Source organism: Leucoraja erinacea, chromosome 2 (assembly GCF_028641065.1).
Source record: "Leucoraja erinacea ecotype New England chromosome 2, Leri_hhj_1, whole genome shotgun sequence".
Classification (NCBI taxonomy): domain Eukaryota; kingdom Metazoa; phylum Chordata; class Chondrichthyes; order Rajiformes; family Rajidae; genus Leucoraja; species Leucoraja erinaceus.
In genome coordinates this window covers 50,821,345-50,837,976 of record NC_073378.1, presented here as the reverse complement: position 1 = coordinate 50,837,976, position 16,632 = coordinate 50,821,345, and the positions used below count along the sequence as shown (strand labels likewise).

General features: G+C 48.6%; 1 protein-coding gene across 2 annotated transcripts in view; it reads left to right on the top strand.

Moving 5' to 3' along the window:
- The first annotated feature begins 1,445 nt into the window (after positions 1–1,445).
- oxnad1 (oxidoreductase NAD-binding domain containing 1) overlaps positions 1,446–16,632 on the top strand; it is a 36,307-nt gene continuing 21,120 nt past the window's right edge. The window contains exons 1-3 of one of the 2 annotated variants that reach the window (XM_055656694.1): positions 1,446–2,014; positions 8,736–8,799; positions 9,770–9,876. In XM_055656694.1, coding sequence (XP_055512669.1) covers positions 1,461–2,014; positions 8,736–8,799; positions 9,770–9,876 — 725 coding nt within the window. In that variant the 5' untranslated portion in view covers positions 1,446–1,460. Of the gene's footprint in view, positions 2,015–8,732; positions 8,800–9,769; positions 9,877–16,632 lie in introns of both variants that reach the window. The other variant, XM_055656690.1, reaches the window with a different exon arrangement.

The window sequence follows — 16,632 nt, the reverse complement described above, 5'->3', positions numbered from 1 at the left end:
GGAGATGTCCTAAAGTGATAAGATCTGTGATCGTATGGGAGACAGTGGCCTGGAACTCACTGGTGGGGTCATATTCCAAGAGCAAGTATGAGGCGTCTGGAAACTGCTTTCTGGCCTCTGAACAGTAGAGACCAATCTGCCATACCACATCATAGTACTGCCATTGTTAGTGGGTTTGATAAGTTTGGGATGAGTGCACAGTGAATGGAAGGCTAAGCATTTGGAGGGGTTACGGTTAGAGTGGATGAGGAAATGGAGGTGAGGTGATTGATATCTGGAGAGGGTAAAAGCCCACAGGATGGGGGGTTGGGGCCCAAGAGGAAGAAGAATGTTAGAACAAAGTAAAATATAGGTGCTAATGACACCTTGCTAAAGATAAAAGGCAGAGATGACGAAAAAAGGCACACATCCTCAGGATCAGAAATCTTTGAGATGCGGGCACAGGGATATAGCCGAGGAGCTCACTTATTTCCTTGTAAACTATTTTCTCACATATGCCCATCAACGTCCCATTTCTCTTGTTTGGCTAAGCATAACTCCAATGTCAGCATAGAACATACTGCATGGAAACCCGCTCTTCCGTCCAACCTGCCTGTGCCAACCAAGATGCCCCATCTACACTAGTCCCACCTGCCCATGTTTGGCCCATATCCCTCTAATCTAAACATTTCCTGTACATATAGAAACATCTGGTTGATCGATGCCACAATAATGACCGTTTGCTCCATTTTAACTAAACTAAGGAACTAATCATTGACTTCAGAAAAGGGAAATTGGTGGACCAAGTGCATTTTTATCAGGAACTTCAAATTCATGGTTGTTAACATCCTGGACCTAGCCACGAAGCAGCACATGGATGTAATCTCGAAGCAGGTACACCAGCAGTTTTTCTTCCTTCAAAGTTTAAACAGATTCTGCATGTCATTGAATGCTCTAAAACACTTGTACAGATATACTGTAGAAAGTATCCTGACTGGTTAAATCGTGACCTAAAGAGCAAAGCAATGATTTTAAGAGCCAATCGGGAATTATCGCGAACAAACAAGGATTAACTTACGATGAAAGCAAACGCGATACCCTCCAGATATTTACCATCTACACAAATGTCAGCTGTACACAGTTCCCTCATACCTACACTTTTATTAAAGCAGCACCCCGACTAGCACAATTTCAGCTCAAAATACCGTTTACCAACGGGTGGGAAAGCCATATTTCCCCATTCTCACATGCTACAATTGGGTCCAGTTAAAAGGAACAGATCTACGCTCATTTGACCTTTGGTGAAATCACCCTATTCACACCACCAAGAACAGCTACAAATAACACCTTCATGAACCGATCTGCACAACCGTAATCTTACTTCAGCAACACACCACCTTGCATGGGTTTGTTTTTCCTGTGATTCTATCCTGCATTAATGTCTTGTTTTACTGCAATCTTTCGGATGTTTTGTGTAATTTATGCATAATTTATATCTGTGTTTGAGCTTACGTGCCTGCGATGCTGCTGCAAGCAAGATTTTCATTGTACTTGCACCTCACCGTACTTGTGCGTGTGACAATTTGAGGAGTAAAATCTTCAGGGGAAATCTGTCTCCCCGGCCTGATTTTAGCGAGTTGAGCGAAGCAGACAACACATGTACAGACACACCGCAGCTCCCATCTTGCAGGAGGCTGGGTGGGTGGGTGGAGGGAACGTCACGTGACAAGAGCAGCGCCGGCTTCGGCGATTGTGACGCACTTCCCGGTCTGGCGGCGGCTGCTCTTTTGAATTTAAAGCGTCCGGTAGCGGAGCGTGTGATAAGCAGCGCGAGCGGCGGCCGGTACGAGCTGCCAATCACTAGCGGCGGGTGTAGCAGCTGCAACCCGGGAATGGCCTTGACTGTGGCGGCGCTTCGGACCTTGCTGCGGGCCGCTGCCAGTGCACCGACTGCCCGCTTCTCACCCCCATCCTCCCTGCTGCAGCCGCACTCGTTATCCGGGCCCGGCTTTCTGTGTCACTGCAAACTGATGAGGTGAGAGAGGGAGGGCAGGGGCGTTGTAAACTCCCACTGTGGCTTTAACACTTTGCACGAGTCAGACTCTAATCACTGCCTCTGGTGGATTTGTGCCAGTTTGAAATTGAAGAGGTTTATTTTGCCGAATGCCACTATTATTTAAAAAAAGCTGAGGTTGGTGTCAGTGAACCTCATTCAGCCCTCGGACAACACGCGCACTTTTGATCAAAATCACTAGAAATAGAAAAGGTTGTCAAGTGACTACATTTAAGTACACTATATTGTCTGAATTAGAAACTAATTACATTTTTATTTATTGGCTCTGACGGACGGAGTGCCCAGAACCGTGTGTAATCCAATTCACAGTTTCCATTTGAGACAATTTATGCAATAGTGTAAAGTCGAGTTTATTGTGATAAGCACGAGTACGGTGGGGTATTTTTGTTTAAAAAGTTGCATCGGTTTGAAATCTCAGTTGTCAGAACTCTGGTTTCTGAGTTAGAAGGTTGTGGGTTCAGGTTCCTGAAATTTTAAACGTAAAAAGATATGCACTAAGGAAGTATTTGTCGAGGTGGTGTCTTACAAAGGTGAAATTGAATGGGTCTCAAGGTGAATGTAAAGCCCCTGTCCCACTTGGGCGACCTCCACTGCGACCTCTGGCGAGTTTGCCCGTGACCCATAGTAGCGGGAAGGTCGCTGCGAGATCGTAGGAGGTCTTTGTCACTCTTCTTCATGGTTGAGAGTGGTCTCTGCATAGTCGAGGGTTCAGCTAGGTCGCGGCGTATTTTTCAAAATGTTAAAAATTGACCGTGACTAAAAATAGGTCGCCGTGGGAAAAATCGATATTTTTTTTAGTTGTAGGTCTAGTTGAAGCCGGTCGTAGTAGGTCGTGATGCTAGTCATCGGTAGTCGAAGGTAATAGCTCTGGGGTGGGAAAAAAAAGGTCAGTAGAAAGAAAAGCTAATTTAAACAGCAGAACATCACCTCTTTCACTCCAAGGCATGTTCATTCAAAGCTGGAGAGTTTTTTGGAGAGGAGACTTGTGTTTTAGAGATGGCACCAAAAAGGCAGTGGCGCAGGGGAAGGCACAACCCTAAAAAGAAAAACCTGCCATGCCGGTGTTGCTCACCCAGGAGGAGGAGTGGCAGGTGATGCCACAGGTGGTGATAGTGCAGGAGGGGGTAGCCCTACATGGGAGACCCTGGAGGAGGAGACCAGGGTGGTAGTGTATGTCCCCACCACCACCGCATTCTTCACGAAGGCAGCAAAGCAGCCCTTTCTCCTGTGTCTGACACAGCATCGGAGGCAGATGCCCCATTGGTGGTGAGGGAGGGCTGAAGGAAGGTTATGCCCTACACCTTCACCAGGCAGCAGGAGGGGCACCTTGAGGAATGGTTCCAGCAGAATGCCATCCTGTACGAAAAGGAAAGTGAGGGGGACAAGGACAAGAATGGCATGCTTGCCATCCACTGCCCCACATGTGTGCTTAAAGTTCCAACTTTTGTCAAAGCCCAGGGTCACTCTCTTCCAGTCATCTGGTGCACTGGGACAGTCCATCACATCATCTCCATTCACCCATTGAGACCTCTTCTTGTGCTTCCTCTTCACCCTTGCTCTTCCCCTTCTGCCTTTCTTAAAAGGCTGCTGAAGCAAAAGGGCTACTGCAAACAACCCTAGCCCTAATCATTCATTAGACTGGTCTTTGTGGACTTCTCTAGCACCTTTAGCTCCATGCAACCTCACCTGATGGGACGCAAACTGCTCCAGATGGATATCAACCTGCACCTGATCCTCTCATTTTTAACAGATAGACACCAGAGGGTCCGAGTCAACAGTCACCTCAGTTCATCCAAGACGGTCTCCACAGGAGTCCCACAAGGTTCTGTAATCGCACCGGTTCTGTACACACTATACACAAACGACTGCAGGAGCACTAACCCTGGTATAACATACATTAAATACTCTGATGACACTGTGATCATGGACACCACCAACTCACAGGGACAGCTACAGTCTGAGATGGACATTTGTGCAAAGTTGTGTAGGCAGAACTGCCTTGACCTCAATACCTCCAAAACAAAGGAGTTGGTTGTTGACTTCCGTAAAGGTCCTTCCATCACCCCCATGCTGTTAGTCAACAACCAGCCAATAGAAAGGATCGTCATACAGACATCTTGGGACAATAATTGATCACAAACTCGCCTTCCAACTAAACAGTGAAACTATCTTTTCTAAGTGTCAGCAGCGCCTCTTTTTCCTGAGGAAACTCCGCAGACTTCAGGTTCATCAGTCAGTTCTGACAGCTTTTTACAAATAATAATAATATCTTTTATTGTCATTGCACATAAGCGCAACGAGATTTGGTATGCAGCTTCCAACCGATGTCATAACATAAATAACTAATAAAATTTGGATTTAGATATCCCGAGCACATGGTTTGTAAAAAGAACAGTAAAACAGTTAAAACAGTTCAACAGACTAAAGTGCAGATGTGTCTGTGCGACGTGGCCATCCGAGGGAGACCGTCCAGAGGGGATGGGGGACACTCAGCAGGGCCAGTTCAGAGCCGCTCTGGGAATGAAACTGTTCCTGAGTCTGGAGGTTCGGGCGTAGAAGGCCTTGTAACGTCTGCCGGAGGGAAGTAGTTCGAACAGTCCATTACAAGGGTGTGAGAGTCTTTATGGATGCTGACGGCCTTCCTGAGGCACCATGTGTGGTAGATGCCCTCCAAGACTGGAAGCTGTGTCCCAATAATCCTCTGCGCTCTGTGGACGACGCGCCGAAGAGCTCTCCTCTCCGCCTCCATACAGCTGAGATACCACACAGAGATGCCATATGTTAGTATGCTCTCTGTGGTGCAGCGGTAGAAGGTTGTCAGCAGCTGTTGGGGCAGACCAGTCTTTCCAGAATGTTTCATTGAATCGGTTATAACCTTCAATATGTCAACCTGGTTTGGGTCACTATCCAACATCCATCGTAACCCACTAAACAAAATCATATCAATGAGCAGTAAAATAATCGGACTGGAGCAGGAACCACTGATCAGTATTTACAATAGAAGGACTAAACAAAAAGGAACAAAAATAGCCTCGGACACCACTCACAGCCAATACAGTCTTCTACCCTCGGGCCAGAGATATAGGTCACTCACATTCAGGACTAAGAGAGCCGTTGAGTTTCGTGCCTACATCCATTAATCTCATGAATAGTTGATTTATTTATTCATTTATTTATATATACATTTTTAACATTCTTTTAATGTTTTTATTGCCTATTCTTCATGTATTGTGCTTTGCAAGTTTTACCTACTGACCACTGTTGGACTGCTGGTATGTGATGTGTGTGGTATATTGTGTTGTGTTGCTGGGTATGTGAACTGTACACGCACTGATGTTCTGCACAAATGAAGTTCCTAACGGATAAATAAAGTTCATTAAAATTGAAAAAAATTGACATTTTGGCCGGCATGGACAAGTTGGGCCAAAGGGCCTGTTTTCATGCTGTGTTATTCTGAGTGTGCAACTAAATGGTGGAGGAATGTCAGGATTGAATTTGCCGCTAGAATAACAAGATGCTGGAGTAACTCAGCAGGACAGGCAGCATCTCTGGAGAGAAGGAATGGGTGAGGTTTTGGGTCGAGATCCTTCAGAATGAGAGTCAGGGGAGAGGGAGACATAGAGATATGGAATGGTAAGGTGTGAAAACACAGATCAAAGGGGACAATGTTCAAGGAAAATTTGCCTCTTCGTGTGATATTCCAATTTAAACCACTATTTTATTTTCAAAAAATATTTGGTAGCATCGTAAAATAAAAATCTAGAAATATAAAATTGCTGAATGTCATTCGTTTTCGATGTTGCTTAAGTACAAAACTAAATTTCAGTCTGGCTACTTGGAAACTACATTTGTAGGTTTTAAGGAAAAAACAAGATTTTATCACAAACTCAAATCTTTTTATAACATTTTTGCATTTTATGTGTCAATGATCTGTGTAAAATAGTTTTTTACATAATTGCTTTTAGAGAAAAATATGTTTTGCATTTCGTACTTGTTTGTGGCTCTCTTTTGTTAATTATGAATGACATACAATACTAAAAACACATTTTTAGCACTTTGTCAATGCTCCCAATATTATTTTCTATCAGTGGTAAGTCCAATCAGAGTTTGTGACCAGGTTACACAGTACAGGTGCACAACCTTTTATCCGAAGATCCAAATAACGAAAACCTCCGAATAGCGGACATTTTTTTCGGTCCTTGAAGAAAGGTCCTTGAAAACGTTCACCAAGGGCGGCCCGCAGAGGTGACAGCGGAACCTCCGGTCGGTCCTCGAAGAAAGGGGAACTAAATCCCCATTCATAAAAGAGAAGGTGAGAGTATATTGCGCGGGAGGGTTAATAATTGACAATATGCTGCTACCTGCCCGCTGAGTTAAAAAGTTCCCACGGTAGACTCACGATACACAGTGTATCGTGAGTCTTGCGTGGGAACTTTTTAACTCGGCGTGCAGGCAGCAGCAGATTGTCGCTCCCTTCAGTTTCACCCCACCTACACCCCTCTGCTTCCCAGCCATGTGTGTGACCCCATCCCTCCCCAGCTCCCCGCTCATTGCACCGGCGCGGGGGCTTTGCACTGTCTTCACGTCGGCGATGTTAGCAGCACAGTCCCAGTCACCAGAGACGTCAGGACCAACGGGACACCGACCCCCAGGCCCACTGCAAGCACGGAGATCCCAGAGACCCACAGCCAGCAGCAGCCCAGCCCCGTTCCAACTCCAGAGGAAAACTGCAATCTGGCCGGAGACGTCGGGACCACCAGAAGCCGCTCCCCAAGCTGCGCCCCCTCATCGACACACCGACCCCCAGGCCCACTGCAAGCACGGAGATCCCAGATCAGCAACTCCAGCCCAGCCCCGTTCCAACTCCAGAGGAACACGCTCCCCGTATGGGCAGAAGCTGATGGTGTGCACGGGACGTCTTGTTCTTGGGGTCGCACAGCTCGGGCTGTGGGCGAACTGCCACTTGTCGCTGTAGCGGCCCATCGGGGAGCGGATTCCTCTGGAGTTGGAGGGGGAGGGGAGCATTGTGCTGTTTGATCGCCCCCTACTATCCCAGGGACAGGGAGACAGGACGTTCACCGAGGGCGGCCCGCAGAGGTGACAGCGGAACCTCCGGTCGGTCCTCGAAGAAAGGGGAACTAAATCCCCATTCATAAAAGAGAAGGTGTGGGTATATTGCGCGGGAGGGTTAATAATTGACAATATGCTGCTACCTGCCCGCTGAGTTAAAAAGTTCCCACGGTAGACACGATACACAGTGTAGGCAGCAGCAGATTGTCTCTCCCTTCAGTTTCACCTCACCTACACCCCTCTGCTTCCCGGCCATGTGTGTGACCCCTTCCCTCCCCTCTCCAGCACCGGCTCATTGCACCGGCGCGGGGGCTTTGCACTGTCTTCACGTCGGCGATGGCAGCAGGGCAGTACAGTCACCGGAGACGTCAGGACCAATTGGACGTCGACCACCAGCACGGAGAACCCAGAGACCCACAGCCAACAGCAGCCCAGCCCAGCCCCGCTCCAACTACAGAGGAACCTGGGTTGCGGATGACAGAGCGCAGCTCGGGGCGTCGTAGGGGCCCATCGGGGAGCGGGTTCCTGTTGGGCCTGGCGTCTCTGGCCACCTGCTATCCTCCGGGAACTGTACCGCCCTTGCAGGAGAGTGGGGTTGTTTGCAGTTGCAGAGGGAGGGGGCAAGGGCGGTACAGTTCCCAGTCTCAGCTCCAGTCCAGGGGGGTGGCCGGAGACGTCGGGACCAACGGGACAGCGACCCCCAGGCCCACTGAAAGCACGGAGATCCTAGAGACCCACAGCCAGCAGCAACTCCAACCCAGCCCCACTCCAACTCCAGAGGAACACGTAGGGGCAGAAGCGGATGGTGTGCAAGGTACGTCTCGTTCTTGGGGTGGCGCAGCTCGGGCTGTGGGCAAACTGCCACTTGTCGCCGTAGCGGCCCATCGGGGAGAGGATTCCTCTGGAGTTGGAGGGGGAGGGGGGTATTGTGCTGTTTGATCGCCCTCTGCTATCCCAGGGACAGGGAGACACAGCGGCTTTTTAAGACTGGTGGGCAATCACTTCCAAAGTTCTGCCCACACAGTCAGTACACCTCTCCTACACTGCATTTCATACAAACATTTATTCTGCAAAAAAAAACCTACATTGAAGACTCAAACTCGCGACCGAGTAACTGCCGGGATCAAGGCGCAAACTCGCGACCTTGCGGATATGAGCCGAGCACTTTACCACTGAGCCAGCCATTAAAATCTACGCTAAAAAATTTCCATTCCGAAGACGGACAAATTCAGAATTACGAAAAGTGTCTGGTCCCAAGGCTTTCGGATAAAAGGTTGTGCACCTGTAATGAAACTGAATAAATGACAATATTATATTTTAGTTCTGCTGATTGAAATTGGTTTACTTTACTCCTTAAATGGTATCATTGTTTTTTTTGCATCCAATTAATTGACTAACTGGTGCTAGAGGGTAATATCGCATCAAAAGCCTTGATCTCTTTTTTTTTTAATGGAGCATTCCGGTGGTACCACACCAGTTTTTCAGACATCATTAAGTATACACATAATGGATTAATTACAAGGAGTTGATGATCAGACACAAAGTGAATATTTAAAAAAAAACTTGTTAATCTATTTACTGAATATTAGCCTATTGCATTTGCCTTCAGCAGGAATGTATCATCAAGAAGGAAAGCAGATCATCTGGAAAGAACAATCAACAACTTCCGTCAAGAGGTCAGTGTAGCTTGAATGTTGTAGAAAAAGGAGTAGATCTTGTTTATAAAAAAGTACTTGTTAATGTTTCAAGCTTTTGTGTTCATTTAGTACTTATTTTGAAAAAAAATGTGTAAACCCCAGTGAAAGATTGATTGTAGTGTGAAGAATATTACACATATATGCAGCTGAATATCAGTTATTTTTAATTAAATGAAGGCTACTAAGGAAACATATTCATATGCCACAACAAAACTTTATTGAATAGTTAGTTTCAATTGGGTTTTTTTTTTCTCAAAACAAATTTTATTAATCAAAAGCTTTCTGGGCCAAAAGCAGTTATGGGCCAGAATTTCTTCACTGATTTCTTCACATTTCTTTTCTGAGCTTGCCTGTGGGAATTTAATGTCACGAATTCATGAGAACAACACTGCCAAACTATAAAATTACTATGTAAATGCTCTTTTGATATTCTTTGAGTCTTTTATTTGGTTACTAAATTTGTAGCCACAAGATCATAATTTATGAATTTTAAGCTGATTAGAGAATGAATATCTGTACAAATAACAAAATAAACAACATACTGAAAACACTTTATAGATGCATGTGAAAATATTTTACAATTAATAATTGATTGCAGCTTAAATATTGGGCAGACACTGGGAAATAACTTCTATGCTGTTCTTTGAATTATAAACATGGAATTTATGCATCCACATGAGAGTACATAGTTTTAATTTCATGCTATATTCAAAAGGCTACACTCTGTCATTACTGTAGTGGAGTGTCAGTTTAGGTAGCTGTGCTTGGGCTTTTTGGTGGTTGAGCCTGCAGTCATCTGATTCTGTTAATAATGAATAAATATCAATCTCCGGAAAGTATGAACAAAACAGAAAAACCATTGCGTTTATGTACATAAACAGATGGGCCTGCTAAGTGAAACGGAGAGGATTTACTTTATATTCTTAATGCCAATCCTTCCTGAATTTAGATGATTGCTCAAGCAAAAGTATGCGGGATAGTTCATGAATCTGAGACCGTTAAGAGACTACGCCTTGCTGTGATGAACAAAGATTTCACCTTCAAAGCAGGACAATGGTAAATATTATTTGGCATTTGTTTTAATTTGCAATTCTCATATGGTACAAGTTCAACATACATGTTCTGAGTGTTGTAATCTCCGAGCCTACAGTGTATTGGACTAATCCCTGTCTATTTGCATGAGAGATCCAGGTACTGACTGGGATAGCCTCAACATCAAATTCCCCGATTTAAGGGAACTTGCTTTTTCTGCCTGCATCAGAACTGACCATGGCTTCCTCCATCACCCCAGATCCTCTGGCCACTATTATATCAGGAAGATTGTTTGTGTCCTCCATAGTGAAGACGGATCCAAAGTACCTGTTCAACTCATCTGCCATTTCCTTGTTCCCCATAATAAATTCACCTTTTTCGGTCTTCAAGGGTCCAACTTTGGTCTTAACTAATTTTTTCCTCTTCACATACCTAAATAAACTTTTACTATCCTGCTTTATATTCTTGGCTGGCTTACCTTCGTACCTCATCTTTTATCCCCGTATTGTCTTTTTGGTTATCTTCTGTTGTTCGTTAAACATTACCCAATCCTCTTGTTTCCCACTCATCTTTGCCATGTTGTACTTCTTCGCTTTAATTTTTATACTGTCCCTGACGTCCCTTGTCAGCCATGGTCGTCTCTTCCTCCCCTTGGAATCTTTCTTCCTCCCCTTGGAATCTTTCTTCCTCCCCTTGGAATCTGTCTTCCTCCCCTAGGAATGAACTGATCCTGCACCTTTTGTAGTATTCCTAGAAACACCTGCCATTTTTGTTCCACTGTCATCCCTGCTAGTGTATCCTTCCAGTCAACTTTGGCCAGCTCCTCCCTCATGGCCCCATAGTCCCCTTTATTGAACTGGCTCCGATCTACTCTTCTCCCTCTCCAATTGTAGATTAAACCTGACCATATTATGGTCATTACCTCCTAATGGCTCATTAACCTTGAGGTCCTTTATCAAATACGGTGCATTACATAACACTAAATCCAGAATTGCCTTCTCCCTGGTAGGCGCCAATACAAACTGTTCTAAGAATCCATCACAAAAGCACTCTACAAAGTCCCTTTCTTGGGGTCCAGTGCCAACCTGATTTTCCCAGTCTACCTGCATGTTGAAATCTCCCATAACAACCACAGCATTACATTTGCTACATGCCAATTTTAACTCCTGATTCAACTTGCGCCTTATGTCCAGGCTACTGTTTGGGGGCCTGTAGATTTGTTCCATTAGGGTCTTTTTATCCTTGCAATTCCTTAGTTCTATCCATACTGACCACATCTCCTGTTTCAATGTCACCCCTTGCAAGGAACTGAATTTCATTCCTCACCAACTGGGCAACCCCACTCCCTCTGCCCACCTGTCTGTCATATCGATTGGAGGTATACCCTTGAATATTCAGTTCCCAGCCCTGAATATTCCCTCTTGCAGCCATGTCTTAGTAATTCCCACAACATCATACTTGCCAGTTTCTAACTGAGCCTCAAGCTCGTCCACTTTATTCCTTATACTTCGCGCATTCATATACAGCACTTTGACCTCCGTATTCACTTCCCCCCTCGCACCGCTCGCAATTGACCCTGACCTTACTCTGTTGTCCCTTCTCGTGCTTTCCTTTCCATTAATTCGAGAATCTTTTGTAATTTTTCCTGTAGTCACGTCCCCTTCAACTCCATCTTTATATTCACAATTTGTCAATCCCTCCCCCCCACTATTTAGTTTAAACCCACACGTGTAGCCCTAGCAAACCTGCCTGCCAGAATGTCGGTCCACCCCCCCCAGTTAAGGTGTAACCCGTCCCTTTTGCCATGATCACAAACGATCAGCCATGATCACATACGATCAGCCATGATCACAATGAATGGCGGTGCTGGCTCGAAGGGCCAAATGGCCTCCTGCACCTATTTTCTATTTTTTGTACAGGTCACCCCTACCCCAGAAGAGATCCCAGTGGTCTAAATCTAAATCCTCTCTCATGATATTACACACCTCTATAAGATCACCCCTCAACCTCCTGCACTCCAAGGAATAAAATCCTAGCCTGCATAACCTTTTCCTATAGCTCAGGCCCTCGAGTCCTGCCAACATCCTCATAGAAACATAGAAATTCGGTGCAGGAGTAGGCCATTCGGCCCTTCGAGCCTGCACCGCCATTCAATTTACCTTTCGTAAATCCATGCTGACTTTGTCCAATGATTTCACCACTTTCCAAATGTGCTGCTATCCCATCTTTAATAACTGACTCTAGCAGTTTCCCCACTACCGATGTTAGACTAATTGGTCTGTAATTCCCCGTTTTCTCTCTCCCTCCCTTCTTAAAAAGTGGGGTTGCGTTTGCTACCCGCCAATCCTCAGGAACTACTCCAGAATCTAAAGAGTTTTGAAAGATTATTACTAATGCATCCACTATTTCTGGAGCTACTTCCTTAAGTACTCTGGGATGCAGCCTATCTGGCCCTGGGGATTTATCAGCCTTTAATCCATTCAATTTACCCAACACCACTTCCCGACTAACCTGTATTTCCGGCAGATCATTTATGTCTTCCTTAGTGAAGACAGAACCAAAGTAGTTATTCAATTGGTCCGCCATATCATGGTTCCCCATGATCAACTCACCTGTTTCTGACTGCAAGGGACCTACATTTGTTTTAACTAATCTCTTTCTTTTCACATATCTATAAAAACTTTTGCAGTCAGTCTTTATGTTCTGATAAATCTTCTCTGCACTCTTTTCAGCTTGACAATATCGGTCCTACACGGGGTGACCAAATACTCTGAATGTGGCCACCCCAATGTCTTGTACAACATCCTATCCACCTGTGGCACCACTTTCAAGGAACTATGTATCTGCACTCCTAGAATCCTCTGCTTCAAAACACTCCCCAGAGCCCTACAATTCACTGTGTTGATTCTCCCTGGTTAGACTTCCCAAAATGCATCACCTCTCACTTCTCCCTATTAAATTCCATCAACCATTCCTCAGCGCACCTGCAGATTCTACTGCACTTTTTGACAACCATCCTTGCTATCTACAATACCACCCACTTTAGTGTCATCTGCAAACTTGCTAATCATGCCTTTGTAGTGGCCTGGTCAAGGTCAGGAAAAGACCGGATGCCAGGCGGATTCAAAAGAAGCTTTTTAATTAAAACAGTTCAAGCACACACACCGACACTCTTATCTCTACCCCTGGGGAGTCGACCGGTAAACCCCGTGGCAGACCTACGCCCCTGTCCCTCAATCGTCGAGGGGGATGATCCAAGGAGTGGCCTACCCCCCAGGGACCGCCACAGGACCCCCCCCCCCCCCCCCCCCCCCAAGTACCCGAGGTACGAAACGGACAGGACGGCGTACACGACGGCCAGACCGGGTGCACACTACGCTCGGACCCGGAACAGGCGCCTGATTAACAAGTGCGGGGTACGAAGTAACCAAAGGAGGAGGTACCCTAGACAGAGGTCGCCCTCGCTTACGGGGCAGTGCTACCAGCGCCGGCCGATCGATATCGATATGTGCTGGCTTCAACCGCGCAACTGAAACAGTCTCCCGCCGACCCCCCATGTCCAGGACGAACGTCGACGAGCCCTGTTCCAAGACCCGGAAGGGGCCTTCGTACGGCCGCTGTAGAGGTGTCCGATGTGCATCCCTGCGCAGAAAAACAAACTGGCAGTCCTCCAGAGCAGAGGGAACGTGCGGACGGAAGGACCCATGACGAGAAGTGGGCACCGGCGCCAGCTTGCCCACCGTCTGCCGAAGACGTTGCAGAGCGTCCGAAGGCTGCTCCACCTGGCCACGTGCCGGCGGGATGAACTCCCCAGGCACCGTTAACGGAGACCCATACACCAACTCAGCGGAGGAGGAGGCCAAGTCCTCCTTGGGTGCGGTGCGTATCCCCAGCAAAACCCACGGTAGAGCGTCTACCCAATCTGGGTCAGTGAGCCGCGCCCTTAGGGCACCCTTAAGCTGTCGGTGAAACCGTTCCACTAGGCCGTTCGACTGCGGGTGGTACGCTGTCGTGTGGTGCAGACGAACACCCAGGAGGCGTGCCATGGCCGACCACAGCTCTGACGTGAACTGAGGCCCCCGGTCGGATGTTATGTCCAGTGGAACCCCGAACCGGGCGATCCAGTGCGCCAACAATGCTCGAGCACAGGTAGTTGTGGTGGAATTCTGTAGCGGAATGGCTACAGGCCACCGCGTGAAGCGGTCCACAACGGTAAATATATACGTCATGCCCTGGGACGACGGCAGCAGCCACACGATGTTCACGTGAATGTGGTCGAAACGTTTATGAGGAATGGGGAACTCCTGCAATGGCGCGTGCACGTGTCGTTGCACCTTGGCGGTCTGGCATGGGATGCAAGTGCGCGCCCAATGTCCAACCTCCTTCCGCAGCCCATGCCACATAAAGCGGGAGGCTACCAGGGCCATTGTTGCCCTGATGGAGGGATGCGCAAGGCCATGGAGCACCTCAAACACCCTGCGCCGCCAGGCGATCGGGACGATGGGTCGCGGAACTCCAGAGGAGACATCGCACAACAGCGTGGTACCCCCAGAACCACAGACAACGTCCTCCAACTGCAGGCCCGTAACTGCTGTACGATAGGCAGCCATCTCCACGTCGACCAGCTGAGCAGCTGCCAGGTCGGAATAGTTGATCCCCTCACCGACTTGGAGAACCGCGTGGACTGCAGGTCTTGATAAGGCATCGGCCACCCTGTTAAATTTGCCCTCAACGAACCGGATGGAGGGCAAATTCGAAAAGACCAAATGGTGTGATAATGGCCGACTTCGGGATATCGTCGGGGCGGACTGGAATTTGATTGTACCCTCGCACGAGGTCCACCTTGGAAAATACGGATGCCCCAGCCAGATGGGCATTGAAGTCCTGAATGTGCGGGACCGGATACCTGTCGGCGACGGTCGCATCATTCAGGCGCCGGTAATCACCACACGGGCGCCAGCCCCCGTCCTTCTTAGGGACCATGTGGAGCGGTGAGGCCCATGGGCTATCAGAGGGACGCACGATGCCCAACGCTTCCATCTGGCGGAACTCCTCCCGAGCTAGACGGAGCTTGTCTGGGGCGAGACGACGTGCCCGGGCGTGCACAGGCGCGCCGGTAGTGGGGATATGGTGCTCCACCCCGTGCTTCGGGGTGGAGGAGTGGAAGTGGGGTTCGAGAATGCCAGGAAAATCGGCAAGGATACGCGCGAAAGTCGCATCCACGGATGACAGGGGACCATCAGGGCGTACTACAGGATCACCAGTACGGAGGAAGACTGGCTCCAGCGTGACAGAGTGCATCAGGCGCCGCCGCTTGACATCCACGAGCAGTGAATGGGCTCTAAGGAAGTCGGCGCCCAGCAGCGGCTGGGAAACGTCTGCAATGACGAACCTCCACGAAAACGAGTTGCGGCCAAAGTTGAGGGGAATGGTGCGAAACCCGTAGGTGCAAATAGCACTCCCGTTTGCCGCGGTGAGGAGGGGGCCTTGTTTGCCCGCCCGGATGTCAGTGATGGAGGGAGGCAGAACACTCACTTCCGCACCCGTGTCGACGAGGAAACGTCCCCCACTGCGGCGATCCCAAGCGTAAACGCGATGAATCGTGCCGGCCGCCGAAGGAATCGCTGACGACCGGCCCTTTAGTTTCCCGAGAACGAACAGGGTGGGCGACAAAGCCTGGCTGCAGCTCCCCAGCGGCGATGATAATAACACCAACCAGCTTTGCTGGCGTCTGGTTGAACTGCAGGCTGGTTTGAGCGCCAGCGACCTCCGCTGGCGTCTGGTGAAACAGCAAGCCGATTTGGCTGGTTTGAACGCCAGCGACCTCTGCTGGCATTGGTTTGAACTGCAGGCTGGCCGTGCTGCAAGGACGTGCCTGCTGCTGAGTGCGTAATGGCCGCCGGATTTTGCCGCGGGGGCCGAGCGGGAGCAGTGGAGACGCGGTGGATAGCGGTCCCGACCTGCTCTGAGTCTCCAAACGCCTCGGGAAGGACGTCCACTGCTTCCAGGTTGCGATGGCGAGAATTCCACAGCTCGTCGGCATGTTCACCCAGCGCCAGCATGTCGGTAAATGGGTCCCTGGCGAGCTGCATGCGAATGTCGAGAGGCAGCTGCTGCAGGTAGGCATATTTAAAGAGAAAGCACGGCTCATGGTCCCCCATTAGGGTGAGCATGTCTTCCAGGAGGGCAGACGGCTGGCGGTCGCCCAGGCCGTCCATTCTGAAAATGCGAGCTGCCCGCTGGGCATCACCCAGGCCAAACCTCCTGATGAGAAATGCTTTAAGGCCAGCATATTTGTTTGTTACCGGGGGGGCCCTGAGGAAAGGCTTAACCCGCCTCGCGGTCAGTTGGTCAAGCGAGCCAACCACGTAAAAGTACTTAGTCTCATCCTGCGTGATACCTCGCACAGCAAACTGGGCCTCTGCCTGCTGGAACCAGGTTTCGGGTTCTTCAGTCCATAGTGTTGGGAGCTTCAGCGCAACAGCGTTATTATCCATCACGACGCGTGATGAACGAAGTCGGGGTCACCAGTGTAGTGGCCTGGTCAAGGTCAGGAAAAGACCGGACGCCAGGCGGATTCAAAAGAAGCTTTTTAATTACCACAGTTCAAGAACACACACCGACACTCTTATCTCTACCCCTGGGGAGTCGACCTGTAAACCCCGTGGCAGACCTACGCCCCTGTCTCTCAATCGTCGAGGAGGATGATCCAAGGAGTGGCCTACCCCCCAGGGACCGCCACACCTTGTATGTTCTCATCCAAATCATTGATATAGATGA